We start from the raw sequence: 24,618 nt of genomic DNA, 5'->3' as shown, positions 1-24,618 counted from the left end.
GTGAGTGTAGCAAAGTATGAGAGACTAGAGAAAGCTCCTATGCTGAGGTGACATACTGAGGACAGCCACAAGGCTACTTGGAGTGGTAGACAAGACTCCTCAGGTACTCAGCTTGACTCCAGCCATGAGAGGGCTCAAGGTTGACACTGGTTAGATACTTTTGGGACTTATTTCTCCCTTCTTCCTCAGTATCCACTGCTTCTCAGTCCTCAGCTTCAGCATCTGCCATGGCAGCTCATCCCTAGAGCAGTCTTCCTTTCTGGCTCCATACAGTTATGGTGACGACCCATCAGTCCTCTTCATCTCCAGCTAGAAAAACCCTGTTCCTATGCTGTGGTAGAGACTAAGGCTGGCTGTTCACTTGGACTTTAGTTTAACCAGCCTTTGCTAAGCTCCACTCCCCCGCTATGCATCACCATTGTCTTAGCTATGATTTCTATTGCCTGTGATGAAACACAAAGCAAACTGGGGAGGGAAGGAAGGGTTTATTTGGTTAACACTTCCGTATTAGTGTTCATCATCAAAGGAAGTCAGGACAGGAACTTAAACAGGGCAGGAACCTGGAGACAGGAGCTGATGCAGAGGCCATGGAGGAGTGCTGCTTACTGGCTTGCTCATCATGGCTTGTTCAGCCTGCTTTAAAAACAAAACAAACAAACAAAACAAAACAAAAAACAAACAAACAAACAGGATTACCAGCCCAGGGGGGACTCCACCCGTAATGGCTGGGCCCTCTCCCTATCACTAATTAAAAAAATGCCGTATATGCTTCCTTATAGCCCAATCTTATGGGGGTGTTTTAAAAGTTGAGGTTCCCTCCTCTAAGATGATTCTAGCTTGTATCAAGTTAACATAAATCCAGCCAGCTAACTTTTTAATCAAATAAATATCAAATAAGAGAACTAGCCTTGTATATCTGTGGTCTAGAAAGGGTAACACCCAATTCTCCAGGGAGACCTGAGTCTTTATAGGAACACTACTGTAAAGGTAGGAAGGAAACGACCCTTTTCCTGACAATCAGTGAAAAATTCCTCAGAGGAAAACCTCAGCAGGACCACAGGCCCAGCGATGGCCCCACCCACAATAGGCTGGGCTCTCTGCCATCAATCACCAATTTAAAAAATGTCCTACAGTTTGCCTACAGCCTGAGCCTTATGGCGGCGGCATTTTATTGCTTCATTCTTTCTTTTTTCATCACTTAATCCATGTACTCACTGTACATCCTGATCACAGGCCCCATCTTCTCTCCCTAGTCCTCCCTCCCAGCTTTCTAATCCACTCCCCAGAAAATGGGAGGCCTTCCCTGGATATCAACCTGCTCAGGCCTGTGAATCTACAGTCTGGTCAATTACATCCTCTCCCACTGAGGCTAGACAAGGCAACCCAGCTATGGGAAAGGGATCCAAAGGTAGGCAACTGAATCAGGGAGAGTGGAGACATTTTCTTAATGGAAGCTCCCTCCTCTCCAGTGACTCTAGTTTGTGTCAAGTTGGCATAAAACTACCTAGCGCAACAGTTTTTCCTCAGGTGGTAGAGCAAATAATATGTTCCCATGAACCCTCCCCTAATCTCTCACCTGTGAGTAATGACTATTTCTCACAAATTGCCTGTTTATTGTCTCTCTTCAGCATCAGAGCATTCCAAGTGAAACAGTAAACTCCCAGTGAGGTTATTTCAGAAAAATACCAACAAAAATATTAACACACGCTTTTTCTTTTCTTATTTTTAAATTATGAACAAAGGGGATTTACTGATAACTACTCAAACCTAATTCTTGTTCTCAGTACAATATTTCGTTTGCCTAAATGAGGAGTTGATTTTTTTAAATTGGATTTTTGTCTCATTTTCACCCTTTGTTGAGCATTTTTCAAGTCATTAGTATGTGGCAACCAGGACTAACCCATTACTCTGGTCCTGGAAAAGAGATTTGAAAACCCAGCAGGCGGCAGAGCCAATGTTGTTAAAATCATCATATCCCTAAAGGATGTCAGAAGTCCTCAAGGGACCTATTTACAAGGAAAATCTGGTTTCTCTGTGGACTGTACAGGTTTTATTTGTCCATTTTTTCTCTTCTGGCATGTCTATCCCACGTGGCAAGAACACAGATACACCTGCCCTTCCACAGACATATCTCTTACCAGTAGATAACTGAACGTTGCAACTTTTCACATGAAGGTTCTTGCGTTCATCTAACTCTGCAAATAAATCTTCACTGGCTTATTTCTGATTTTTTAAGAATCAAATCAAGGGTGACCTACTAGTTCCAACTTAAGTAGGTTGTATTATTTTTAAATAACTACTAGAAGATCACTGTGTTTGAACCAAATGCAAATTTAAATAATTTGTTTATATAGCAAAACGCTACTTGATTTGAAAGCATGTCTCCAAGTCACTTGTCACTTTCTTTCCCATTTAACTAACCATACCTGACTGTAGCTATGTTCTTGCTAAAGCCGTCGTGGTGTTGTATCCTCTTATTTTCTTCATATTGATTTCAATTAAAAGGCACGTTCATGTTCAATGTCTCTATCATGTACAATTGGTGGCTAGTTCAATATACTAGCAGCTTTCAGAGTTTGATGGACAACTGATATGGGGGTGTCAGGGTCCCTTCTGGGGGATTCTTAGTCTTATTAATAAAAGGATTTAAGAATAGACTCAAAAGGAAGCTTCAAGACAATTTCTTCAGAATTAAAACAACACAACAAGAACAACAGCAGCAGCATCGTCAACCCCTCAAAGGAGGCAAGTTGTAAGCCAAACCTGAGGAGGGAGATAGTGAAAACAAAGTCATTGCATTAGGCACAGAGTTCAGCTACATAGCAGACAAGTATCCATGCAGTGGGAAAGAGAGCTTTAGTGAAAGAATAAAGCCTAAAGCATTAGGGAGAGCATGCTTGCAACAGACATAGAACTAATAAACAGAAAGGTTACCCTGTCTGAGTAATTTGGCAAAGTGGGCAGATTGATACAGCTCACTGCCTGCAGCCCTGCAAGAAACTGAACTCCAGGATGGGAATTCATGGAGGAAGAGTACATGGTTTTATTAAAGGTCTAGTTATTATTAATATCGCTTTAGCATTGCTTAAGGTCAATCAAACATCCTAACAGTTGGTCCCTCGGTCAAGCAGTTAACCTATCCAACTGGACTAACTCTTAAGGGAAGAGACAAGGCATATCTTCACCTAGGCATTGTTTATATAACACAACTGCATGATGAGTGCTTATTCATCAATGCCTTATTGGAAGCTGTGAATACATGTGCAAGGATGAGTGATAGATGGATGAAAAGTTCAGGGAAGAAGGAAAGGTTGGGATGTCACAGTTTCAGAGACCAAATTACAGTTTGTCTGGGTGCCCTTTAGCAGCCTAATAAACAGATAAAAACCTGTGCAATGTGTTCATGTTAACAAAACCCTATTCTCCACCAATGGGAAAGAATGATGTCAGTAAGCATCCGAGGCCTATCTGCCTGACTTCTCTGAGGAACCCATCAATGTATCTTAAACTAGGTTTGACTTACGATGTTTTTTGTTTTTCTACCATAAAACTCCTTCCACATTGGAACATGACCTGGGATGACCTAACTGTCTTCTCAGGCACTGGACACTCATCCTTGGCCCTAGAATAAACTGTCCCTATTCCCTTTAGGTGAGAGGTGTGTGTTTTGCATCAACAAATTCCAAGTTACGCCAAGGAGAATTAGTCATTGGAAAGAAATAATCAGAGACTTTTGAGTTGAAGAAATCATTAATATTTTGTTTAAATGCACATACACATATGCAGATACACACACACACATACACACACAAATTATTTCTTTTTTTTTTAAATCTTTAAATTTTCTTGTCTGTTTCTTTTAAGTTTTTGTAAGACAGAATCTTACTCCATAACCGAGGCTGGCACCAAATTTAGAATTCCCAGTCGCACATAGTTGAATGCTTTTCTTAAGGGTGTGTGCTACCCTGACTTAGTTTTTTTAACTTGCAAAAATTTTAATTTTCTTCTGAATACTGGTATCTTCAAAACTTTATCCCATGAGAACCAGTAGACACTGGGAAGCAGTAGATGATTGGAACCCTGCTGGATCGGCACCCTGAGGCCAACTTCAGAGGTCTTTGGGACTAGAAGATGGTATTTCTATGTCATTGCAAGTCATAGCTGAGGAAATAGTGTCAGAGGGAACCACTAAAGGCAAGCGGATAATGCGAAGCTGAAGTTGGGAAGGAATATTTTCCAAGAGAATAAACACTTCAACTCAGCAGATTCAGTGAATGACATGGGGCAAAACTAAGTGACACCTTCTTCTGAGACACCACTTTCCCTTCAGTACGCCTGAAACATTTTTGTTTTTCATATAGAAAAGCATGATTGATTTATCCTTTAATTCCACCCACTTAGTTTTCTTAATATGGTTGTCTTATATCTTATGCTAGTTCTTTAAATACGAAGATCTGTTATTTAAGTCCTTGTCTCAACTCATGGAAATAGCTCTTTGTTTCATTGATTCTTTGTTTGATTTTATTTTATTGATTGAAGCCCCGAGTTCGATTATTTCTTGTCATCTACCCTTTTTGAGGGTGATTTTCTTCGTTGCTGTTCTAGACTGTACAGGTGTGCTGTTAAGTTGCTAGTATGAGATCTCTTCAGTTTACTTATGTAGGCACTTAGTGTTACGAACCTTCCTCTTAGCACCATTTTCATTGTGTCCCATAAGTTTGGGTATGTTGTGCTCTCATTTTCATTGAATTTTGGGAAGTCTTTAGTTTCTTCTTTATTTTGGTCTTGACCCATTTTTTATTCAATAGAAAGTTGTTCAGTTTCCTGAAGTTTGTAAACTTTTTGTTGTTCCTGTTGTTGATGCTATTCAGCTTTAATCCTTGGATTAAAGGATAGGACTGAAGGAGCTATTTCAGTTTTTATGTGTAAGTTGAGACTTTTTTTTGGTTTTGTTTTGTTTTGTTTTGTTTTGTTTTGTTTTGTTTTGTTTTGTTTTGTTTTCGAGACAGAGTTTCTCTGTATAGCCCTGGCTGTCCTGGAACTCACTCTGTAGACCAGGCTGGCCTTGAACTCAGAAATCCGCCTGCCTCTGCCTCCTGAGTGCTGAGATTAAAGGTGTGTGCCACCACTACCTGTCATTGTGTGTTCGCCTATTTGGTCAAAATTAGAGAAAATTCCATGAGGTGCAGAGTAGAACATATGTGTATGTTCTTTCGTATATGGGTGAAATGTTCTGTAGAGGTCTATTTGGTCCATGTGGTTTATAGTATGGGGTAGCTCCACTATTTCTCTGTTGTTTTTTTGTCTGGATGACCCGTCCATTGGTGAAAATAGAGTATTGAAGGATCCCAGTATGAATAAGTGATTTTGGTAGTAGTGTTTCTTTCACAGGCTTGAGTGGAATGGATCTAGTGTTCACATCCATTTGGGTTAGTCTGTGACTTTTGATTGGAGAATTGAGTATCCTTGTTACTGAGAGATATCAATGACCAATTATTGTTGTTGAGTCCTGTTATGTTGTTGTTGTTGGTGGTGGGGGTGATGGTGGTGGTGGTGGGGTGATGGTGGTTATGGTGGTGATGGCAGTAGTGGTGATGTGTGTGTGCATTTACCTTCTTTTGATTTGACTACTATGACATTATTTAGTCCTATGTTTTCATGTGTACTGTTAATCTCTTTACATTGGCGTTCTTCTTCTAGCACCTATATGGCTGGATTTGTGGATAAATGTTACTTAAATTTGACTTTATCATGGAATATCTATTTTCTCCATTTATGGTGATTGAAAGTTTTGCTGCACATAGTAGTCAGGGATGGCAGCTTGGTCTTTTGGAGTCCTCACCACATCTGTCTCGCCCCTGTGGGCTATTAGTCTCCACTGAGAAGCTGGGTGTAATTCCAGTAAGTCTGTCTTGATGTGTTACTTGGTCTTTGTCATTTTAGCTTTAGTATTCTGTCTTTGTTCTCTATGTTTAGTGTTTTGATTTTACATGGCAAGGGAACTTTCTTTTCTGGTGCAACCTATTTGGTGTTCAGTGTGCTTCTTAGGCCTTTATTAGCACATCCTTCTTTAGGCTGAGGTTTTGTTTTTTTTTGTTTTTGTTTTTGTTTTTTTTTTTTTTCTGTGATTTTGTTGGAAACATTTTCTCAGCCTTTAATCTGGGTTTCTCCCACTTCCACAATACCCACTCTTATTACTTTGGTCTTTTCATTGTCTCCCAGATTTCTTGAATGTTTTGTGTCAGAAGTTTTTTAGTTTTAACATTTTCCTTGATTGATATATCCATTCTTTCACTTGTATCTTCAATGCATGAGATTCTCACTCCCATTTGTAAAGTTTTGCTGCAGAAGCATGCCTCCGTAGCTGCTATTTATGCTCCTAATTTTTTCATTTTCACAATTCTTTCAGTTTAGGTTTTCTTTTTTAATCCAATTTTATGTCCTGAACAAATTTATTTATTTCCTTACACTCTTTTCCGATTTCCTTAAGGGATTTATTAATTTCCTCTTTAAGGACCCCTATCAAGTTCATAAATGCTGTTTCAAGTTTGTGTGTGTGTGTCAGTGTGTGTGTGGGGGGGAGTGGGTGTGCTTTAGCTATGTTGGAATATCAAGACCTGTTGTACTAGTACAGTTGGGCTCTAGTGGAGTCATATGGTCCTACGTGTTATTGATTGTGTTTTTATGCTAATGTCTCATGATCTGGGTTCGAGACTGTTAGAAGTCTAGGTGCTGATTTAATGAGTTTGCCTTTGTTGGGTTTGTGTTCCGTTCCGTAGTTTCTATTTCCTCCCTGGATTTTCTGAGAGTGTGATGGCTGTGTGTTGCCTCTTTTTCTGGCTTGTTCAGCTGGAGTACTCACGGGGAATGTCTGCTCATGTTAAAGACTGGGTAACTGGTATTAGTTGGGGAGGAAGTTTGGAGGAGAAGAACTTTGTTATCCAATGGGGATGTGGTCATTGGATCCCAAAAGAAATAGGAAAGGTATGAGTCTGTCTTCAGCCTACTTTTTGCCCTGGTAGACGTATCCTTAATTGAGCTGAAGATACCTGCTGCAGTTGGAGTCTAAGAGATAGTGGTGAGCTGCGGGAGGGTGGTTTGAAGGGGATAGACAGTCTGGAGGATCCACAGGAGATGTGGGCAGGGGTGAGGGAAGACTGCTGCTAGGTTCTGTTGCAGCAGTAATGATGAGACTGTGGGATTGGATCAGAGTACCGGGTTTCCTGGCAGGAGTGGCCTAAAATGTAAAAATTTTGATTGTAGAAAGTGGGCTTTAGGAATAGGAAATATCAAGATATAAGATACAATTTGCTAAACGCATGAAACTCAAGAAGAATGAAGACCAAAGTGTGGACACTGTGCCCCTTCTTAGAATTGGGAACAAAACACCCATGGAAGGAGTTACAGAGACAAAGTTTGGAGCTGTGAGGAAAGGATGGACCATCTAGAGATTGCCATATCCAGGGATCCACCCCATAATCAGCTTCCAAACGCTGACATCATTGCATACACTAGCAAGATTTTGCTGAAAGGACCCAGATATAGCTGTCTCTTGTGAGACTATGCCGGGGCCTAGCAAACACAGGAGTGGATGCTCACAGTCAGCTATTGGATGGATCACAGGGCCCCCAATGGAGGAGCTAGAGAAAGTACCCAAGGAGCTAAAAGGATCTGCAACCCTATAGGTGGAACAATATTATGAACTAACCAGTACCCCGGAGCTCTTGACTCTAGCTGCATATGTATCAAAAGATGGCCTAGTCAGCCATCGCTGGAAAGAGAGGCCCATTGGACACACAAACTTTATATGCCCCAGTACAGGGGAACACCAGGGCCAAAAATATGGCAACGGGTGGGTAGGGAAGTGGGGGGGAGGGTATGGGGGACTTTTGGGATAGCATTGGAAATGTAATTGAGGAAAATACGTGGAAAAAAAAGAAAAGAAATAGGAAATATGTCAGTGTAACTCCTTGCTGAAGGAGCTATCATGATATGCAGCCTGTTCTAGAATACTCAGGGTTCAGAACTAGATGAGAGAACTGGCTTGAGCCAATAGTCAATTGCCACTCAATGTGATTAATTTCACTACCATCTTATGCTATGGTGAAAGCTAGCATTCTAGACTTTCCTCTGCAGTCAAATGCAGATGTTCCTCGAAAGGAATTTTAAAAAGATTCAAATTTCTCACATGTGCCTTCAAACAATGTAATATATACTTAACTTTCAAATTGTAGTCCAGCTTGGCCCAGACTACGCAGAAGTTTTCAGTAATTTGTTACTCCAAAACCTATTTCCTTCACATATACTTCAAGTAAACTTATGTTAATAAGTGAACTGAACTTGACCTACTTGTCTTGCTCATGATAAACTCATCTTAGAAGCCAGACCTTTTGAAATGTCATCTTCCATATGATCCACTTCAGACTTTCTAGATTCTAACCCTTCTATTGAGATCTGCTTTGCTCTTTGAGTCTTTATGGTAAATATTTTTACTTCTCTTAAGATTGTTTGTTAACTTTAAATTATAGTGACTAATTTTTTCATCCCATCCCTAGAATATCTAATAAAAAGTGAGGATTATCTTTGCTTTCTTCTTATCATCATGTGTTGGTTTAAGGACATTAATAATAAACTTCACCAATAATGTGTTGCTGTTACATTAGGGACAGGAATCAATAATGTAAATTAAAAAAAAATAAAGTGTACCTTCTTCATATCATTTGACAAAAAGTGAGGTTGAATTCTTGACTTCATCTTTCCTGTGCCTTCCATCGTCCCTGTCTGTCTGTTCTACGGTCTGAGTCTATGCCTACCTGAAGGATGTCTTGTGAATTTATTCGTGTATCTACATCTGTCTGTAGCTGAGTGAATGTCTCTAACAAAGGGCTTCTTTCTCTCCTTTATTGAACAGCACAGAGAACATCACATGGAGAAGGAACAAGAGATTTGTTACAAACATTTTAAGAGTTTTACAAGGGATTTAGTCACTGTTTCCCACTGATCCAAACTGAGCTGATAATAAGCAATCATTAAGCAATATCCAAATGGTGCTGTCAACATTTATGGTGGATATCCATTTTATAAGGTTGTTTTGGACTTAAATTTACTCGGGTTTAGCGTAAGATTATTATAACACAAATACAAATACACACAGATTAATCTTGGGTTACGGCATTAGAGCTGTGCAATTTTTTAAGCTATAAAATTTGAATGCATAGAAAATTCAAGGCAAGTAACGTTGGTGTTTTACATTATTCTTTTATAGGATGGTAAAGCAAACAGGCCGAGTACAGAGTAGGATGTCAATCTTAAGTCTTAAGTGATCTCAAGATGTATTGTTGTCATTGTCTGTGAGATAGGTCAGAGCTTCAATCTCTTGGAATGTAAGGGAAAATTCTAGCATAACACATTGCTACACAAGGCTACTTACCCAGTTGCAGCACACGACCTTTCTTAAATGTAGAACAGCTTGAATTCAATGACTAAGTTGGGACTGAATCTCAGGACATCTGGAACTACACAATCAATAGTACCATGGACAGACAAAGTTGGAACTCTGGAGTGGCAAACTTTTCTTAGCAAAAACCAAACATTCAACCACTGACCTCTTCCAGTGTCACATTTCAAGGGATCAGTGAAGCAATGTCAACCCACAGTGTACACAAAATCGAATCAGAAACCCTAAGTTTTTGTAACTGCTGAAAATAATTTCACAGTCTGTTTGATATGAATTTTTTCCTGACTTATTTTTTAAAATAATTCAAACCAGCCTCCTAATTTGAACACTCGCCTAGTCCTTTTCTGTGTTCATTTGCAACCACTTTGCAACTTCAATTTTACTTATTTGTCGTGGTATATGGAAAGCTTCAATTTGACTTATTTGCCTGTCAGTTTTCAAGGAATATGTTTTAGGTATAACTTTTTAACAGATTCTTTGCTTTAAAATGGTAGATGTCTCTGTCCCAATCAAAAAGTGGGTTGGCTATTTCACCTTAGATGTTGTGGTATACTACAAAAGTCACTGACTTTGGAATTAGAAGCAAGATGATGGGTTCCAGTTTCTGTGTTAGAATGCATAGGGATCTTCCTACTCAGACTTTCAATTGTCTTAGTCACATTACCATAGATTGGGAGATGGTATTTCAACAGATTCTGGTATCAATTCCGTGACAGTTTTATAATTAAAGTCATTCTTCAGAATTAGTAACATTTATCTTAGTCATATAGAGACTGAGAAATTTGGTTAGTCTTTGGAGACACTCTGAAGCAAACAGGAGTTCTTGGTCAAAGACATTAGAAAAAATGTGGAATGCATTATTCCCCTTATGAAGATTCATAGCACAGTAGTAAAATGAGACTCCGGATACCCTATCCTAAAGTAATGTGTCTCACTTACAGGTTTATCTCACACTTTATTTTTTAATGATTACATGTTCTTGTAGGGCTTTAATCATCCAGAGGGACAAACTTAGCAAGATAAGAGCTATCTGTAAGTTTCCAATTGTTTTTACTTCCTGGGTTTTAATGTCACATATGTAATCACTTCTTAGATTCTCATCTTGAAAGATTTTCTTTCTGCAGTCCTTCAGTCCAAAAACCTCAAATATGTCTCAAGAGAATACTAGCTGCTACTCAACTGACCAGATTAAGGTTGTGATTATTAACTGTTAAGAAAAAGCATGCCTCTGGGTGTCTCCATGTGGCATCAAGCATAACCTTACTCAAAATGAAATGATGACTCTTTCTAACCCACTATCAAACTGTGTACCCATATAAAACTCATCTAATTTCTTTGCTATTTCCACCCTATTCCTAGTTGATTACCTTTGAAAATTTAAAGATACCCTTGATTTTACAGTTGTTCTGGCAAACTTCCGGGTTTTTTTTAACTGGAATTCCAATTGTTTTCCTAAAATAATTAATCTCCTCCAAATTTACTCTTATCTCAGTTAATCCTAAAATAAGCAGGCTCTTTCCAGAACTCAAAGAATAGATTAGATAACCCCAATCTCACTCCCTTCACCTGATGAGTGATGTAGCCTTCCATAGGAGGCACTGATATATTAGTGTATTAATTAGGTCTCTTATTGGTATGATGAAACACCAAGACTATGAAGCAAGTAGGGGAGGGAACAATGTTGGTGGCCAGCTACTTATTCACTCTGCTACTGATGCTCTGCTATGCTGCCTTTGTTCCTTCCTTCCTTCCTTCCTTCCTTCCTTCCTTCCTTCCTTCCTTCCTTCCTTCCTTCCTTTCTTCCCTCCCTCCCTCCCTCCCTCCCTCCCTCCCTCCCTCCCTCCCTCCCCCCTTGTCCCTTTCTCTCTTTCTCCCTTTCTCTCTCTCTCTCTCTCTCTCTCTCTCTCTCTCTCTCTCTCTCTCTCTCTCTCTCTCTCTTTGTGCTGTGTGTGTGTGTGTGTGTGTATGTGTGTGTGTGTGTGTGAGTGTGTGTGTGTGTGTGTGTGTGTGTGTGTGTGTGTTCTCATGGATGTGGGCATATATGTGTGTCCAGGTTCATATGCACCTGTGTGGATGTGTATATTGCCCAAAGTTGACATTGTATGTCTTTCTCAATCATTCTTTACTTTATTTATACTCCAAATTCACCAATTCCATCTAATCTAGTGACTCCTCTTACCCCTATGACCCATTTCTCTGCCTCTGAGTGATAAAGTTACAGATGGGCACTATGTCTGCATTGCTTTTACAAGGATGCTGGGGATTCGAGCTTTAGTGTGAAACACATAAACTGTAAACACTTTGTCTGCAGAGCCATTTGCCTAGCCTAGGTTATTCCCAGTGGGATTGTATCTAACAAGAAACCAAGACCACTTTTGTGGTTTGAATGAAAAAATTGCTGCCAATAGGTTCACCTATTTGAGCACTGGATGCCTAACTGGTAGTGCTGTTTCAGATTATAGAACCTTTTGAAGGTGCAGCCTTGCTTGGTGAAATGTTAACTTTGGGCCAGCTTTGTGGACTTGTAGCCTCATCTCACTTACTGTTTGCTGCCTACATCCTGTGTGTGATAAAGTTTCATCTCTCAGCTGCCAGCTCTTCCTGACCCTGCTGACTGCTGCCACACCTTTTTGGCCAGTATGAACATTCCCTATGTAATGGCAAACCGAAAGAACCTGTTTTTTCTATAAGTCACTGTTGTCCAAGGTATTTTATGGCAGTGTTAAAAAGTAATGTATTGATGCTGCAGATGGACCTCAATCGGGTCCTCAATCTGCAGAAAATGGGGTTCTAGTTACAGGTGAGCAAGGAGTTGGCATGGATGACAAACAAATAAGGAAGCAAGGGAGTGCTGTATCTGGATGTAATTTTGTCAAAGTTAGCATCAGTTTTATATAATACAGAAAACAAAGGAGTAGGGTATCACAGTAGGCAAGGTACATTGAAGTGTCTGACACAAAACAGAGGAATGCCTTCAAAGGACAGGCAGGAACCAGGCAATGTTTACAGTAAAGATAAAACAGCCCTGCCTAGAGTCAGCTAATGACAGGGGCCAGGTAAGGATTTCACACTCTAGTCACAATTTATGCTATTCCTTTGAGCTTTGTGAAAGCTAGCACCAGGGGGAGTCTGCTCTAGCAGACCTTATCATAAATAATGCAGTAGTGTAGCTCCTTTTAAAACCACAAGCCCCCCCCCCCTTTTCCTAGGCCTTGGTAAATTCTTGCATATGAGAGTAGCTCAGCTGTTCTTTTAAGTATCTGTAGGGAATCTCCATTTGTCAGAAGAATTCACCAACTTTCTTCTAATATGCAATGTAGTTTGCCATACCTGACCATAATGGAGATACTAAGTATACTTTGCTAAGCCTGCTCTCAGACTTCCAACTCTTATCCAGTAAAACACTGTAAGAAAGCATGCAAGACCCTCCACAATATTGCAGGGACAAATCTGGGGCATTCTAGCTATGAAAATGCCAAGGTTCCAGGACACTAAGTTTTCGTGAAACTCTTTGCCTTGGGACTGCTTCCAGGCTTTCTAGGCCTGTCAAGCGAGTCACTATTGGAGTGGATGTAGCATATCGAACCATGTCATATTTATTTTATATTCACTGAAGTGTTCATATTCAAAAGAACTATCCAAGTTCTTTTGTTGAGAAACATCTTGCCACATAGATTAAATTTGCACTAATTCACCTTGAGTTTGAGAGAATGGTAACTAAGTTTGTGTTTTGTACTTTATTTAAAGTTTTATTTTTCTCCCACATTTTTATTTTGTGTGTATGTGACAGGAGCGGTAGGGGAAATTTTTGCCATGGCATGTATGAACATGGAAGTAAGAGTCAGTGTTGATTCTCATCTGCTACCATATGACTCACAAACTCAGGGATCAAACTCAGATTTTCCAGGTTTGGTGGCTGAATCCTTTAGTCTCTGACCCCTCCTGCCAACCCAGATATGTAGATCCTAATTATGATCCTGCCATCAATTTTCTGGACAAGTCTTCTACTGCCTGCCAATGGAGCCATGAGACTATGTTATTAAGAAATACTTTCAAGCCAATTTATCTAGGCTTATTAGAAGTCACTGTTTGTAAGAGTAGTAAGAGAACTAATACTACCTTCCATGTTTAGACCATAAGTATAGTTACTAAAATGTAACATTCTCAGAAATTCAGATAATCTGCACTTTTCTTTCTAATAGACTTTTTTTCTGGCTAAAGAACAGAGAACACTTGTATTTATATATTACCTATAGTGATGGTTGGGATATTTCATTTGTATATAACTGGCGGCTGTGGTAGGTTATCTTTCATTTGCTCTCCAAGACCATGGCCATGGCTGGATGTTTGGGAAGCAGCAGACCTGAAGGCAGAGGCACTTAGGAACCAATGAGGCACTCTGTCATGGACACCATTTTGTTAGTGAGGCCATGAGGCCCAGCAGGTTTGAAACACAGACAGCTGGATTTGTTAAGTTCTCAGAAGGCCCTTGGACTAATATAGAAAATTCCTCTAGGAAGAGTCTGGAAGTGAATCTCTCTTTGGCTGTCAGCCTTGGTGCATTCCTTCTCGTAAGCATACATGAGTGTTTGGAAACAAGTAAGGTTTGAAGGCCATCTTCCATTCCTTCAAGAGCAAAGGTTTATATGTTATAGAAGAAGTTAGCATCTTTGTCTTATCAAAAGACATAAGTGGGAAAGCTTTAGATTATGGGCTTGCATTTTCTGCATTTCTGTGGGGAATAGTTGAGGAATCTTAAATTTTCTTCGTGACATAGGAAATCTAGCACATTAGAAATTGCAATGATGTATCTATTTGTGTATTCACAAACCCTAAAGGACTTTTCAATGATGATGTTGACAAAAACATTCCCAGCGTGATCCTAGAACTGTAGCAGCACTTGGTGGTCCAACCTTCCAGTGGGTTATTTGCTTTCCCTGGTCCTCAAGCCTTTCTCTGAAAAACCCCTGGGGAGTCCAGGAGGTTATGGAGAAAATAGAGACAACAAGATGACACTTTGTTTTCTACTTCTCAGCTTCCATTCCCTCTTGCCTATGACAAAGAATTAAGCCTGTGACTGTCGATCCCACAGTGACATTCAAAGAAACAAACAAACACAAAACAACAACAAACATCGCTTTTGACTCATTTTTAAAATAGTCATTTTTAAAAGACCAGGAAAAAAAAAGGACAAAGTAAAGACTATTTCAGAAGCCGAAATCCACAGGTCCATCAAAGTGGGCCCAGTCAAATCCCTGTGACTTTGTTGGACCATTTCAGAGAGATGTGGCATGAATGCTAATATCTGCAAAGCCCAAGAGCAAGCAAGGAGCTGTCTCTTGGTTCGAGTAAAGCTGTGGCCAGAACTCCACAGTGGCTCACCAGAGAAAGATCACACAGGTCTCCACTTGTCACCATTCGAAAACATATCCACAATAGTGTGAAGTTTATCAAGAATGACTTCATCTCACCACAGCTTTCTACTTAGGTCTAAACATCCTTATTTATATAAGATGCCCATTTAAATGACGATCCAATACCTCTGCACTCAGATTAAGGCTAAAGATTTATCACCTAGGTTCTTAAGGAATTCCACATTCATAATAGGGGACACCCAGTAAGGGACCACATTTACTTTCATTGTAATGTGTGTTACAAACTATACCACAATATACCACGATATACAAGGATAATTTCTGAGTAACAACCTCACAACTATCTTCTTCCTGTCACTACCATGATCTGAGGAGTCCCATTCTGATATAGTAGAGAGGATTTCCAGATTACTATTGTGTTTTTTAATAAGTAAACTAAGGGGAAATTCTTGGCATATTTAAGCTAGGGCTCCTACAACATTCACTGGACACTGCCCAAAGTGTGTTATGAAATGTGCAGCGTATACTTCCAGAAGAAGCTTTGCTGCCAAGAACAGTAGCAGGAAACAAGTGTCAGAGAGGTCATGGCCTGAACTGTCTTTTCGGGAATCCTTAGTCACCTTTGACACCTCAAGGGAGACTGCTGACCCAAACAACACAGAGATGGGAATGCCTAATGCATTGTTCATTTGCTTCTAGCCCCTTGGGTTTAGAACCAAAACTGAAGGCCTCGTGCCAATAAACCACACAAACTGATTTCACTGTAGCCAAGGCCAGGATGACAGGTCCACACTAGGCACTGAGCCAGATCAACGTGCCCAGCTGTCATCCAACATTTTGCGTTTTCTCTTAGGAATGTCGACACTTCACTTGCAAGAGGTTTGAGGGAAGTTGTCTAATTAAGCATGCCCTTAATTTCAGCTTATGCTCGAAAGTTTAACTTTAAAAAAAAAATGTTTTGGTCTGCCTGTTAGCATTTGCATTGTCGGTTAACATGGGTCTCCTTCCTGTAAGAACTTCCTAGAAAATGGAGTTGATGGCTTGAGTCTGCTGTTTAAATGAGGTCATAAGATATCTTATGCCCCATGGCTGGCCATCGTCAGTGTTTAATGTTAACATGTAAGTTTAGCATATCTCCATATTGTAAAAATAGCAGGCGCCTACTAATCGGATTCTGCATATTAAGTAATGGAAGGAAAGCAGTTGGCAGACAAAAAGCACTCTAGACAGCTCATTCCTTTCGAGCTTATTCCACAGGGGAAGGCTACTCTTTAGAAATCCCATTCCCCCTTAATCCCCACCAAATAGCATTTTGAAAGTCATAAATATTTACTTATAACCATGGATACATTCTAGGCTAACATTCCATAAATACAAAGATAATTAATTCATTTTCTAGACTAGCATAGACATCCATTTTCTGATTTACCATAAGAACTTTAACACCAGAAATTTCTGAATGTTTCACATGTGATGTAGGAAAGAAATATTATGCCTAGAAATTGAAATAATTCCTGTGCCCAAAAGGTCTTTGAGTTTCCTGGCTAAAGAAATTATCTTGATAGTTATATTTTGAAATGGAAAATACAATAACTTGAAGACAAACACTCCACTTTCAGTCTGTTATTCTACAAATTGAATATATCCTACCTGTTGTTATTGATACAAAATTAAGTATGAAGTTTCCTAAAGTCAAAGCTAAAGAACAACACAAGTTATTATGTGTTCCCAAGGTTTGTTGAAATTAATCTTATAAATTTGTCAGGAGAAGATATTATTTCTTGCACTGTTTTATGAAAATAATTCCATGCCTGGGTAGTTTTTAGATTACGCTACTAATATCACATCACTAGAAAAGAAAATAGACAGTGTTTTATGTGGTTGCTTTTTCTGTAAATGTCTAAATTTATTCTATTGAATCTTTAGGATTCCCATAAAATAATATGTAATTATCCTATATAACTTAAATTTTACATTTGCTAGACTAAAATATACAAGGTTGAGTTTAGTTCAGTAGCTCCAACAAATTACTTATTTTTATTTCAAACTTTATATTTTCTCCAAATTCTCTTTAAATATTTTCATCATTTTTGAGTTGTGCATTTACCTATCAGAAAAGATTAATATAATTTTAAGTAAAAACATCTTGTGGACAGTCTATATCTTGTACATTCAGTAAATAAATGAAGAGAGCTAGGGCTGGAAAGGTGGCTCAGTCAGTAAATACTTACCAAGTAAGCACAAGGACACAAATCTGATGCCAGCACCTATGTAAACCTGGGTAGGTGATGTAGATCTGAATGCCCGGTGCTAGTGAGGCAGAGATGGGCAGAACCCCAGAACTCAGTGGACAGTTAGTATAGCTCCTCTGTAAACCCAGGTTTAATGGTATACCTGTCTCAAAAAAGGAACCGAGCAATAGAGGGACACCCAGTGCCCTGCACACGTGTGCACACATGCATTCATGTGTGTGTGTGTGTGTGTGTGTGTGTGTACACGCTCACACACACACAAGCAGGCACATAGGCGCACACACAAACATATGCTTCTTCTAATCGCATGTTTACTATGCCTGCATATTTGTTTCCGTTTGGCCTGTCTGGTTCCAGAGTTGAAACCTTGCTATAAAAAGGTGCGAAAGGAAGAGGGGAAAAGGGAGCATGCCTTGTTGATTTTGTGAAAACCTCACCCTGACCGTGGTTACTGCAAGGCTTTCCTGACTGTGACAAACACTTTTCTCCATGTAGCAGCTCCAGTTGGTTACCATTTAAAGCTATGAAGGAGCACTTGTTATAGCCCTTCGAGCATTTCTTTAATAATTAGCTTCCTGCTACTCTTAGCATGGCACCTATTTTATCATAGCCTATCAACCATGTGGACACGGTTACTCAACTCTTTCTGGCAGTCCTCCTCCTTTTCCTCTTCCTCGTCCTCTTCGTCTTCTCCCCCAACCCTTTGGATTTTCCAGACAGAGTTTCTCTGCATATCCCTGGCTTGTCCTGGAACTCACTCTGTAGACCATGCTGGATCCTCTACTTTTAGTTCTCAGTTCGGAAGTTGAATTGCAGAGAAATCTTCCTTGAATTTATTCACAGTATTCCTCTTTTAGCCCAAAATGCTCATGCTCACAGTGTTGGTCATTTCTGCTCAAAAATTATTTTGTCACTTGAAATTTATCTCCTTCTGGAAGTATCCAAAAAGCAGGGGTTTTTTTTTCCCTTCAGGCCACTTGGGTTTTTCATCAACTCTCTGAGTCTGTGACAGAGGGGGCAAAATGAACATTTGCCAAATATGTGTGTGGATGAAGTAAAGAACGTGTAGATGATGGATTTACATCCAAAGAGTATATATTGAAGTTCAGTTCATTGGGGCAGGTTGCTAAATGGCAGTCAGAGGAGTTAAACTAGAGAGTCATATAACTCTACCTCATACCCACAAGTTCTTGAGTGTCATGGTGCAGTATCTGAAGCCTCTCTGTAGATGGTTGATGGCCCCTGATGTGTGTGCCTGTTCAGTGCATGCTCTGTGCGAGAGGAGCTGTGCTTAGACTGTGCTCCCTCTCTAGCCTATGGCAGTGTGTCTTCTCAATGTTCACAGGGTGCCGACTGCATCAACATTCATTTCTTTTCCCACACAGCATGACTGCCCATTCTGTGTGACTTCTGGGCTGGCAGGTTTCCTCATTCTTTAAGACCAGAGTGAAGTAATCTAGCCCTTTAAGAACAGCCTTCCCTACATTCTTTCAGCTCAGTGGGCAGTTAAATGTTAGATAGTCTCTTTTTGTCACACCAGCCAAGTTTCCTCAATTCTTCTTGACCCAGAGTTTATGTTTCTATTTCACAGAGTGACCCCATCAGAGTTTTCTCTCTGTGTGATTTAGTGCAATTCTATCTTAAAGGAAATCCCACGTGGAGCCTGTAAATGCATTTGGGATTTAGTGGGTAGTTCATTCTTAAGCTAAAACATGGTATTTATGGGGCTTTGTTATAATCTTGATCCAATAAGTGACAGTGACATTCTATGCAGAATATACATTATCACTTGGACATTTATAACCATGAACCACTTAAATAAAAGTACAAGTACATAGAACCTACAGTTAATATGTTGCTTGAATTTATATATTCTGGCAGATAATTTTAGTTTGCAATTTAAAAGCCAGGACTAGTACCAGTGCATAAATAAATTTTGTGTTTCAGTGCTGAGGACACAGAATCACACAGGCATATACATCATATACATATTCAAGATGATGCGTTGTCCTGGCTTATAAGGAAAGAAAACAAGTAAGCACACAGCCACTGCAATGAGCATTTGACTGTGCTTAGTGACTTCAGAGATGTGTTCATTGCATTCTCATGCTGTTAGCACTACTTAGCATATAAGGTATACTCACATGTATATCTTTTGGTTCATGTGCTAATAAGTATAAGATATACTTATTTTTCTTTGCACAGATAATCATATATGTGAAATGTAAGTAGAAAGTAATACAAAAGATACATAAGTTACTGGTTCCTTTCCGAAGAAAACTGGGATGCAAAGAAACTTGGCTGTCATAGGATAGTGTATGGTAAGTCCCAGTAAGGAGATAAAAATAAGATGATGCTGGGGATCTTTTCTTGTCACAATAGGTCTGAAGAGGTATTTCTTCAGGCAGGATTCATGCTTAGCTTTATAGGTTAAGTTCAATTTCAAAAAGAAAAGATGGATAGACAAATACTCTCTGTATCCGAGGACCAGCCTGAGTCAAGCCGGAAGTGTGGGAACGTGAGGAGCATTAATACCAACCTTTCCTGTCAGTGTCAAGGCCTCAAGCTACTGGTCCAGTGTGTTGGGGCTAACCTGTTTTACTCATTACTGGAACCTTGGCTCTTACTGAAAGCACTTTCAATGTAGCTCAAATACTTACTCTATTTTTATAAATGATGTGTTCATGGATGCTGTTCACTATACTGTGATAATGGGAGCAAAACCACTTGTTTGATAGATCGTTTATAAATTATATGCTACTATCTTAGGGTTTTACTGCTGTGAAAAGATATCATGACCAAAGCAACTCTTATAAGGACAACATTCAATTGGGACTGACTAACAGTTTCAGAGGTTCAGTCCATTGTCATCAAAGCAGGAGCATGGCAGTGTCCAGGCAGGCATGGTGCAGGAGGAGCTAAGAGTGCTACATCTTCACTTGAAGGTTGCTAGTAGACTGACTTCCATGTGGTTAGGAGGAGGGTTGTACTGCCCACCCCTACAGTGACACACTTTTTCCAATAAGGCCACACCTACTTCAACAAGGCTGCACTTACTAATAGTGCCACTCTCTAGGTTAAGCATGTTCAAATCACCACGGGCATTGTTTCTAAAACATATTCATACACAACACAGTTAACCATTTGAATCTCACTTAGTCTATTGTGATATGAAGTTTTTAGTGAGTAAAGGTTTTGCTTACTACATGACCAAAGCATAAACATTCAAATAACTTTTTCCATATTCACTTGAACAATACATTTGGATTTCTACACAATTTACTACTTGCGCATCTTCTTGTTTCCTATCTAAATATCACCACGTGAGTATCCACATATTTTATATTTCTATGTACTCAGGATGGGGAAATGGAGAAAATTAGAATTGAACAAGAGGGCAGATTCAAAGCCATGTCACATAGGCAGCCAAAATATTTCTAGGTGCATACCAGTATGGCAAGACCTAATTTCAGGTAGTAACTATGAAAACATTCCTGGTGAAAAGGATGCAAACCAATTAAAGGTTTTGGCCTTCATAGTAAGAATGTCACATCATAGATTAGGGCAGTATGTTTTCTGTGGTGAAAGTTGCTTCTTTGTCTGTTTCTACACACTGGGAACCTGGGAACATGTTATTCCTCTGTTTTTGTTTTTTGGGTTTTTTTGTTTTTTTTTTATTTTAAATTACTGAATAGTTACTTTGTTAGAGAAATACTCAGTTGAATAGTTTTATGATATTGGATGACTTCATACTTATGTATCCAGTAACAGTGTGATTTCTTTCTTCATACTTTATACTATATCAAACATCTTTGGGTTTTCCTATAAGATAGATTACTAATATAAGTGCTTACTTTTCTAATATGAAGAAAATGAACCTTTTTGTAAGGATTCTCCATGACTTAAGCATATGCCAACATGTTTTGACACTGAGTGGATTTAATTCCACTTAGTTAAAAAAAAAAACACCTCTGTATTTTCATCATGAAACACAGCACAAAAAGGTTTTGTCACGTCAGCACAGTGATTATTCCAAAGTTGTCCTTTCTGTTGTTGGAGAGGGGGCCTCGTGGTGAATAACATGGGCAACTTTTATAGGGGACCTGAGCTGAGTTTAGTTTCTAAAACCTAGGCTAGACTCCCACCTCTGCCTATAATTCTAGCTCCAGGGGATCTCACATCACCGACTTCTGCAATTCCGCATGTAACTAAAAACCCAACATTTTGCATTAGTGAAAATTGAAGTTACAAAGTTAACCTCTTTCTGAATTGGACTAGTTTATATCTTTCAATGTCCTATTCCTTACTCTCTAAAGCCAAAACACCAACACAGTGGAGGAAGAGTTTACTCAATTCAGTCATTCAGAAAACCACAGCTGTATTTGGCCTCTCATCATTATCAGGAAAGTATAAATCCCAGTGTTGAAATGTAAACTAGAGGGCAGAAATCTTACCAAGCTGTTTGTTTTGGATACCCATAAACTAAATACAAGGGTACAGATGACTTTCCTTAAAACAGGGATATGTCAAAAAGAATAAACTGGGAACAATCTTGTCTTAATCCTTTCACCAGGAACAAAATATCCACATAAAACCTTATGAACAGTTTATTTACAGCACTGAAAATGCAGATTTTTGAATACAATAGAGTGAAAACATTTGTGTATCTATGGTGTGAATAGGCACACATGTGTGTGCACACATGTAAATGTATGTTTTACCTGGAAATCTGTCCTCACTACTTCTCTCCTTTGAGACCTTGGCCTGCCTCTTGTCTTCTAAATCCAAGTCTACCAACCACTTCTTGGTGATGTCGTTCTCGTCTACAGCTCAACCAGCTGGAAAAGGCCATGGAAGCAGCTCACACGTTCTTCATGGCCAACCCCGAGCACATGGAAATGCAGCAGGACCTAGAGGACTATAAAGCTACAGCACAAGTGGAAGCCCCCCTGCTAGACCGCGAAGCCAAGCCACACCTGGTGAGTTCTGGGGAACCCTGTCCCTGCCACGGGGCTCCAACAAAACTAGTTTCTTTGAGTCCGAGCTAAAGCATACAGTGGATAGACCAGGTTAGGTCTCAGTGTGCACTAACATTCATACGGTCAAAACTCTCAGATGACATATTATAGCCAGGGGTGAATGCATATTTGATATTCTAAGTTAAAATGTCAGTAATAAAAAGTTGAAGTTGAGGGAAACGAAAATTCACTCAGAAATATAAGGACTTCATGAAAGTATTTGGACCCCTCTGTGAAGCTTCAGCTCCTATTCAGCACTTTCCACACCATACTTTTTATTTTTCTGTGGGACTCCCTATTTTTTTTATTCATCATTCTGTTTGTTTACATCTCAAAGGATATCCCACTTTCCAGTTACCCCTCCACAAACCCCCATCTCACATCTGACCTATCCCTCCTCCCTTTGCCTCTATGAGGATGGTCCCCTACCCACCCACCTTCTCCCACCCCACTGCTCCAGCATTCCCCTATGCTGGGGCATCAAACCTCCAGAGAATCAAGGGCCTCCCCTCCCATTGATGTCCGACAAGGCCACCCTTTGTTACATATGTGACTGAAGCTCTGGGTTCCTCCCAGTACACACCTTGGTCAGTGGTCTAGTCCCTGAGAGCACTGGGTGGTCAAGTCAGCTGACATTGTTCTTCCTGTGAGGTTGCAACTCTCCTCTGCTTCTCCAGTCCTTCTGCCAGCCCCCGCCCCACATGGTCTCTGAGTTCAGTCTGATCACTGGCTCCAAGCATCCACATCTGTTTTGGTCAGTTGCTGGCAGAACCTCCCAAGGAACAGCCATACCTGGTTCTTGTCAGCACGCACCTCTTGGCAACAGCAACAGGGTAGGGGTTTGGTCCACACCATACTTTTAATTATACATTGATCCTCTGACAGTTTCACACAATGTAAACTAAATAATTCCTACGGATTACTTTTACCCAGATTTTCCTGTCTGCCTCCTACCCTTGTGTACCTCTTCTTCCCTCCAAATATCTTTCTCACTTTCATGTTCACATATGGTTTGTGTCCATGTCTGTTTTGTGAACCAGAGTTTAACCATGTCAGTCTCTGTATTAGAACTTTCTTTTGGCTGAGCACTAGATATATAATGGATGACAATGGTTTCCTGATTCCGGGATCTGTCAATAGTCACTAGTTCATGCCTAGGTCACAGAGTGGTTTTATTCTTAGTTTTTGAAAACCTCCAGACTGATTTTTAGAGTGGTTACAGTAGTTTACACTCCTACCTACAGCGTATGTGTTCCCCTTTTCACACATCCACTTGAGCATTTGTTGTTGTTGGTACTCTTAATGATAGCCATTCTGACTGGGGTAAGATGGAACCTTAAAGTGGTTTATTATGAATTTCTGTGATTGCTAAAGATGCTCAGCATGCTTTTAAGTGTTTTCTAGACATTTTTTGAGACTGCTCTGTCTAGTTCTGCATTTTATCTTTAATGCAATATTTTTGTGACTTCTTTGAGAATGTCAAACATGCATAGAATGATTTTAAGTCACATTCACTCTTACTTCTTCCTTCCAACTATTTTTGGATCCTTGGTCACCCATCTTGAACTCCCTCTTCCCCACCTTCATGTCTTTTTCCAAAAACATAAATAGATAAACCACTTTTAACAATTAGTGCCCTCATGTATGCATGAGTATGGGGTACCCACTATAGCATCTATAAGTGACCACACCTGTAAAGCAGGACTCCTTAAGTGCTGGCAGCCCCTTTTCAATTGAATAACACTTTTTTAGGCATCAACCAAGATGATTGGAAAACACAGATTATAATTATAAAGGTAGAAAATTATAGTTATGAAGTATCACTGAATACAATTTTATGACTGGGGGTCTCTACAACATGAAGAACTGTATTAAAAGTCCATAGCTTTGTAAAGGTTGAGAGCCACTGCTCTAGAGAAAACTTACTCTCCATCTCCTAGCAATCGTCAACTCCTATAATTCCTCAACTAGAGATATGGGCACAAGTGTCCCTCCCCAGTTCATGATGGAATGTTCAGTCACTTGATCTTTGTGCAGTTCTAGTGCAAGCAGCCACTGTAGGCTTAGATTTTTCAATACCTACTTAATTTAGGATTCTTAAACACTTCAACCTGCCTTCTAGTTCACTGACAAAAGGTAGGGGAGAAAGATAGTTAATAGGACAAGGAGTTTCTGGACCAGTTTGGAAGAAGTTCTTTGGGGTGATTCCAATTGTCTTTGTCATGATACCAACAATCCAGTCCACTAGCAAACACCAAACCCAAATCAGTAGCAGCGGCTCAATCCAGCAGAAGCCACAAGGCTCTGCTGAATTAGCACAAGTCAGTGGAAGTGGCAAGAGTCGGCTGGAATACCAAAAGAAATTCTTTGGCAAATTTCTCTCTATGATGTGAAGACCAGCAAAGACCAGCAGAGACCAGCAAGTGTTGCACAGTTAGTGATGAGTGTCCCTTCTTTGTCTGTGAGGTTTGACTTTTATTCTTTCCAAACATCAAGTGCCCTCTCAAGTGTCTGCT

The 24,618-nt window shown here is 39.8% G+C and overlaps 1 protein-coding gene across 2 annotated transcripts in view; it reads left to right on the top strand.

Moving 5' to 3' along the window:
* P3h2 (prolyl 3-hydroxylase 2) overlaps window positions 1-24,618 on the top strand; it is a 163,105-nt gene that overhangs the window by 91,369 nt on the left and 47,118 nt on the right. For both annotated transcript variants that reach the window (XM_085832456.1, XM_021184956.3), the window contains exon 2: window positions 21,914-22,063. In XM_085832456.1, coding sequence (XP_085688582.1) covers window positions 21,935-22,063 — 129 coding nt within the window. In that variant the 5' untranslated portion in view covers window positions 21,914-21,934. The remainder of the gene's footprint in view (window positions 1-21,913; window positions 22,064-24,618) is intronic.

Source organism: Mus caroli, unplaced genomic scaffold (genome assembly GCF_978045245.1).
Source record: "Mus caroli unplaced genomic scaffold, Mus_caroli_1 scaffold_17, whole genome shotgun sequence".
NCBI lineage: Eukaryota > Metazoa > Chordata > Mammalia > Rodentia > Muridae > Mus > Mus caroli.
Note: the sequence above shows the minus strand (reverse complement) of the source record. Positions and strands in the feature narration are given on the sequence as shown.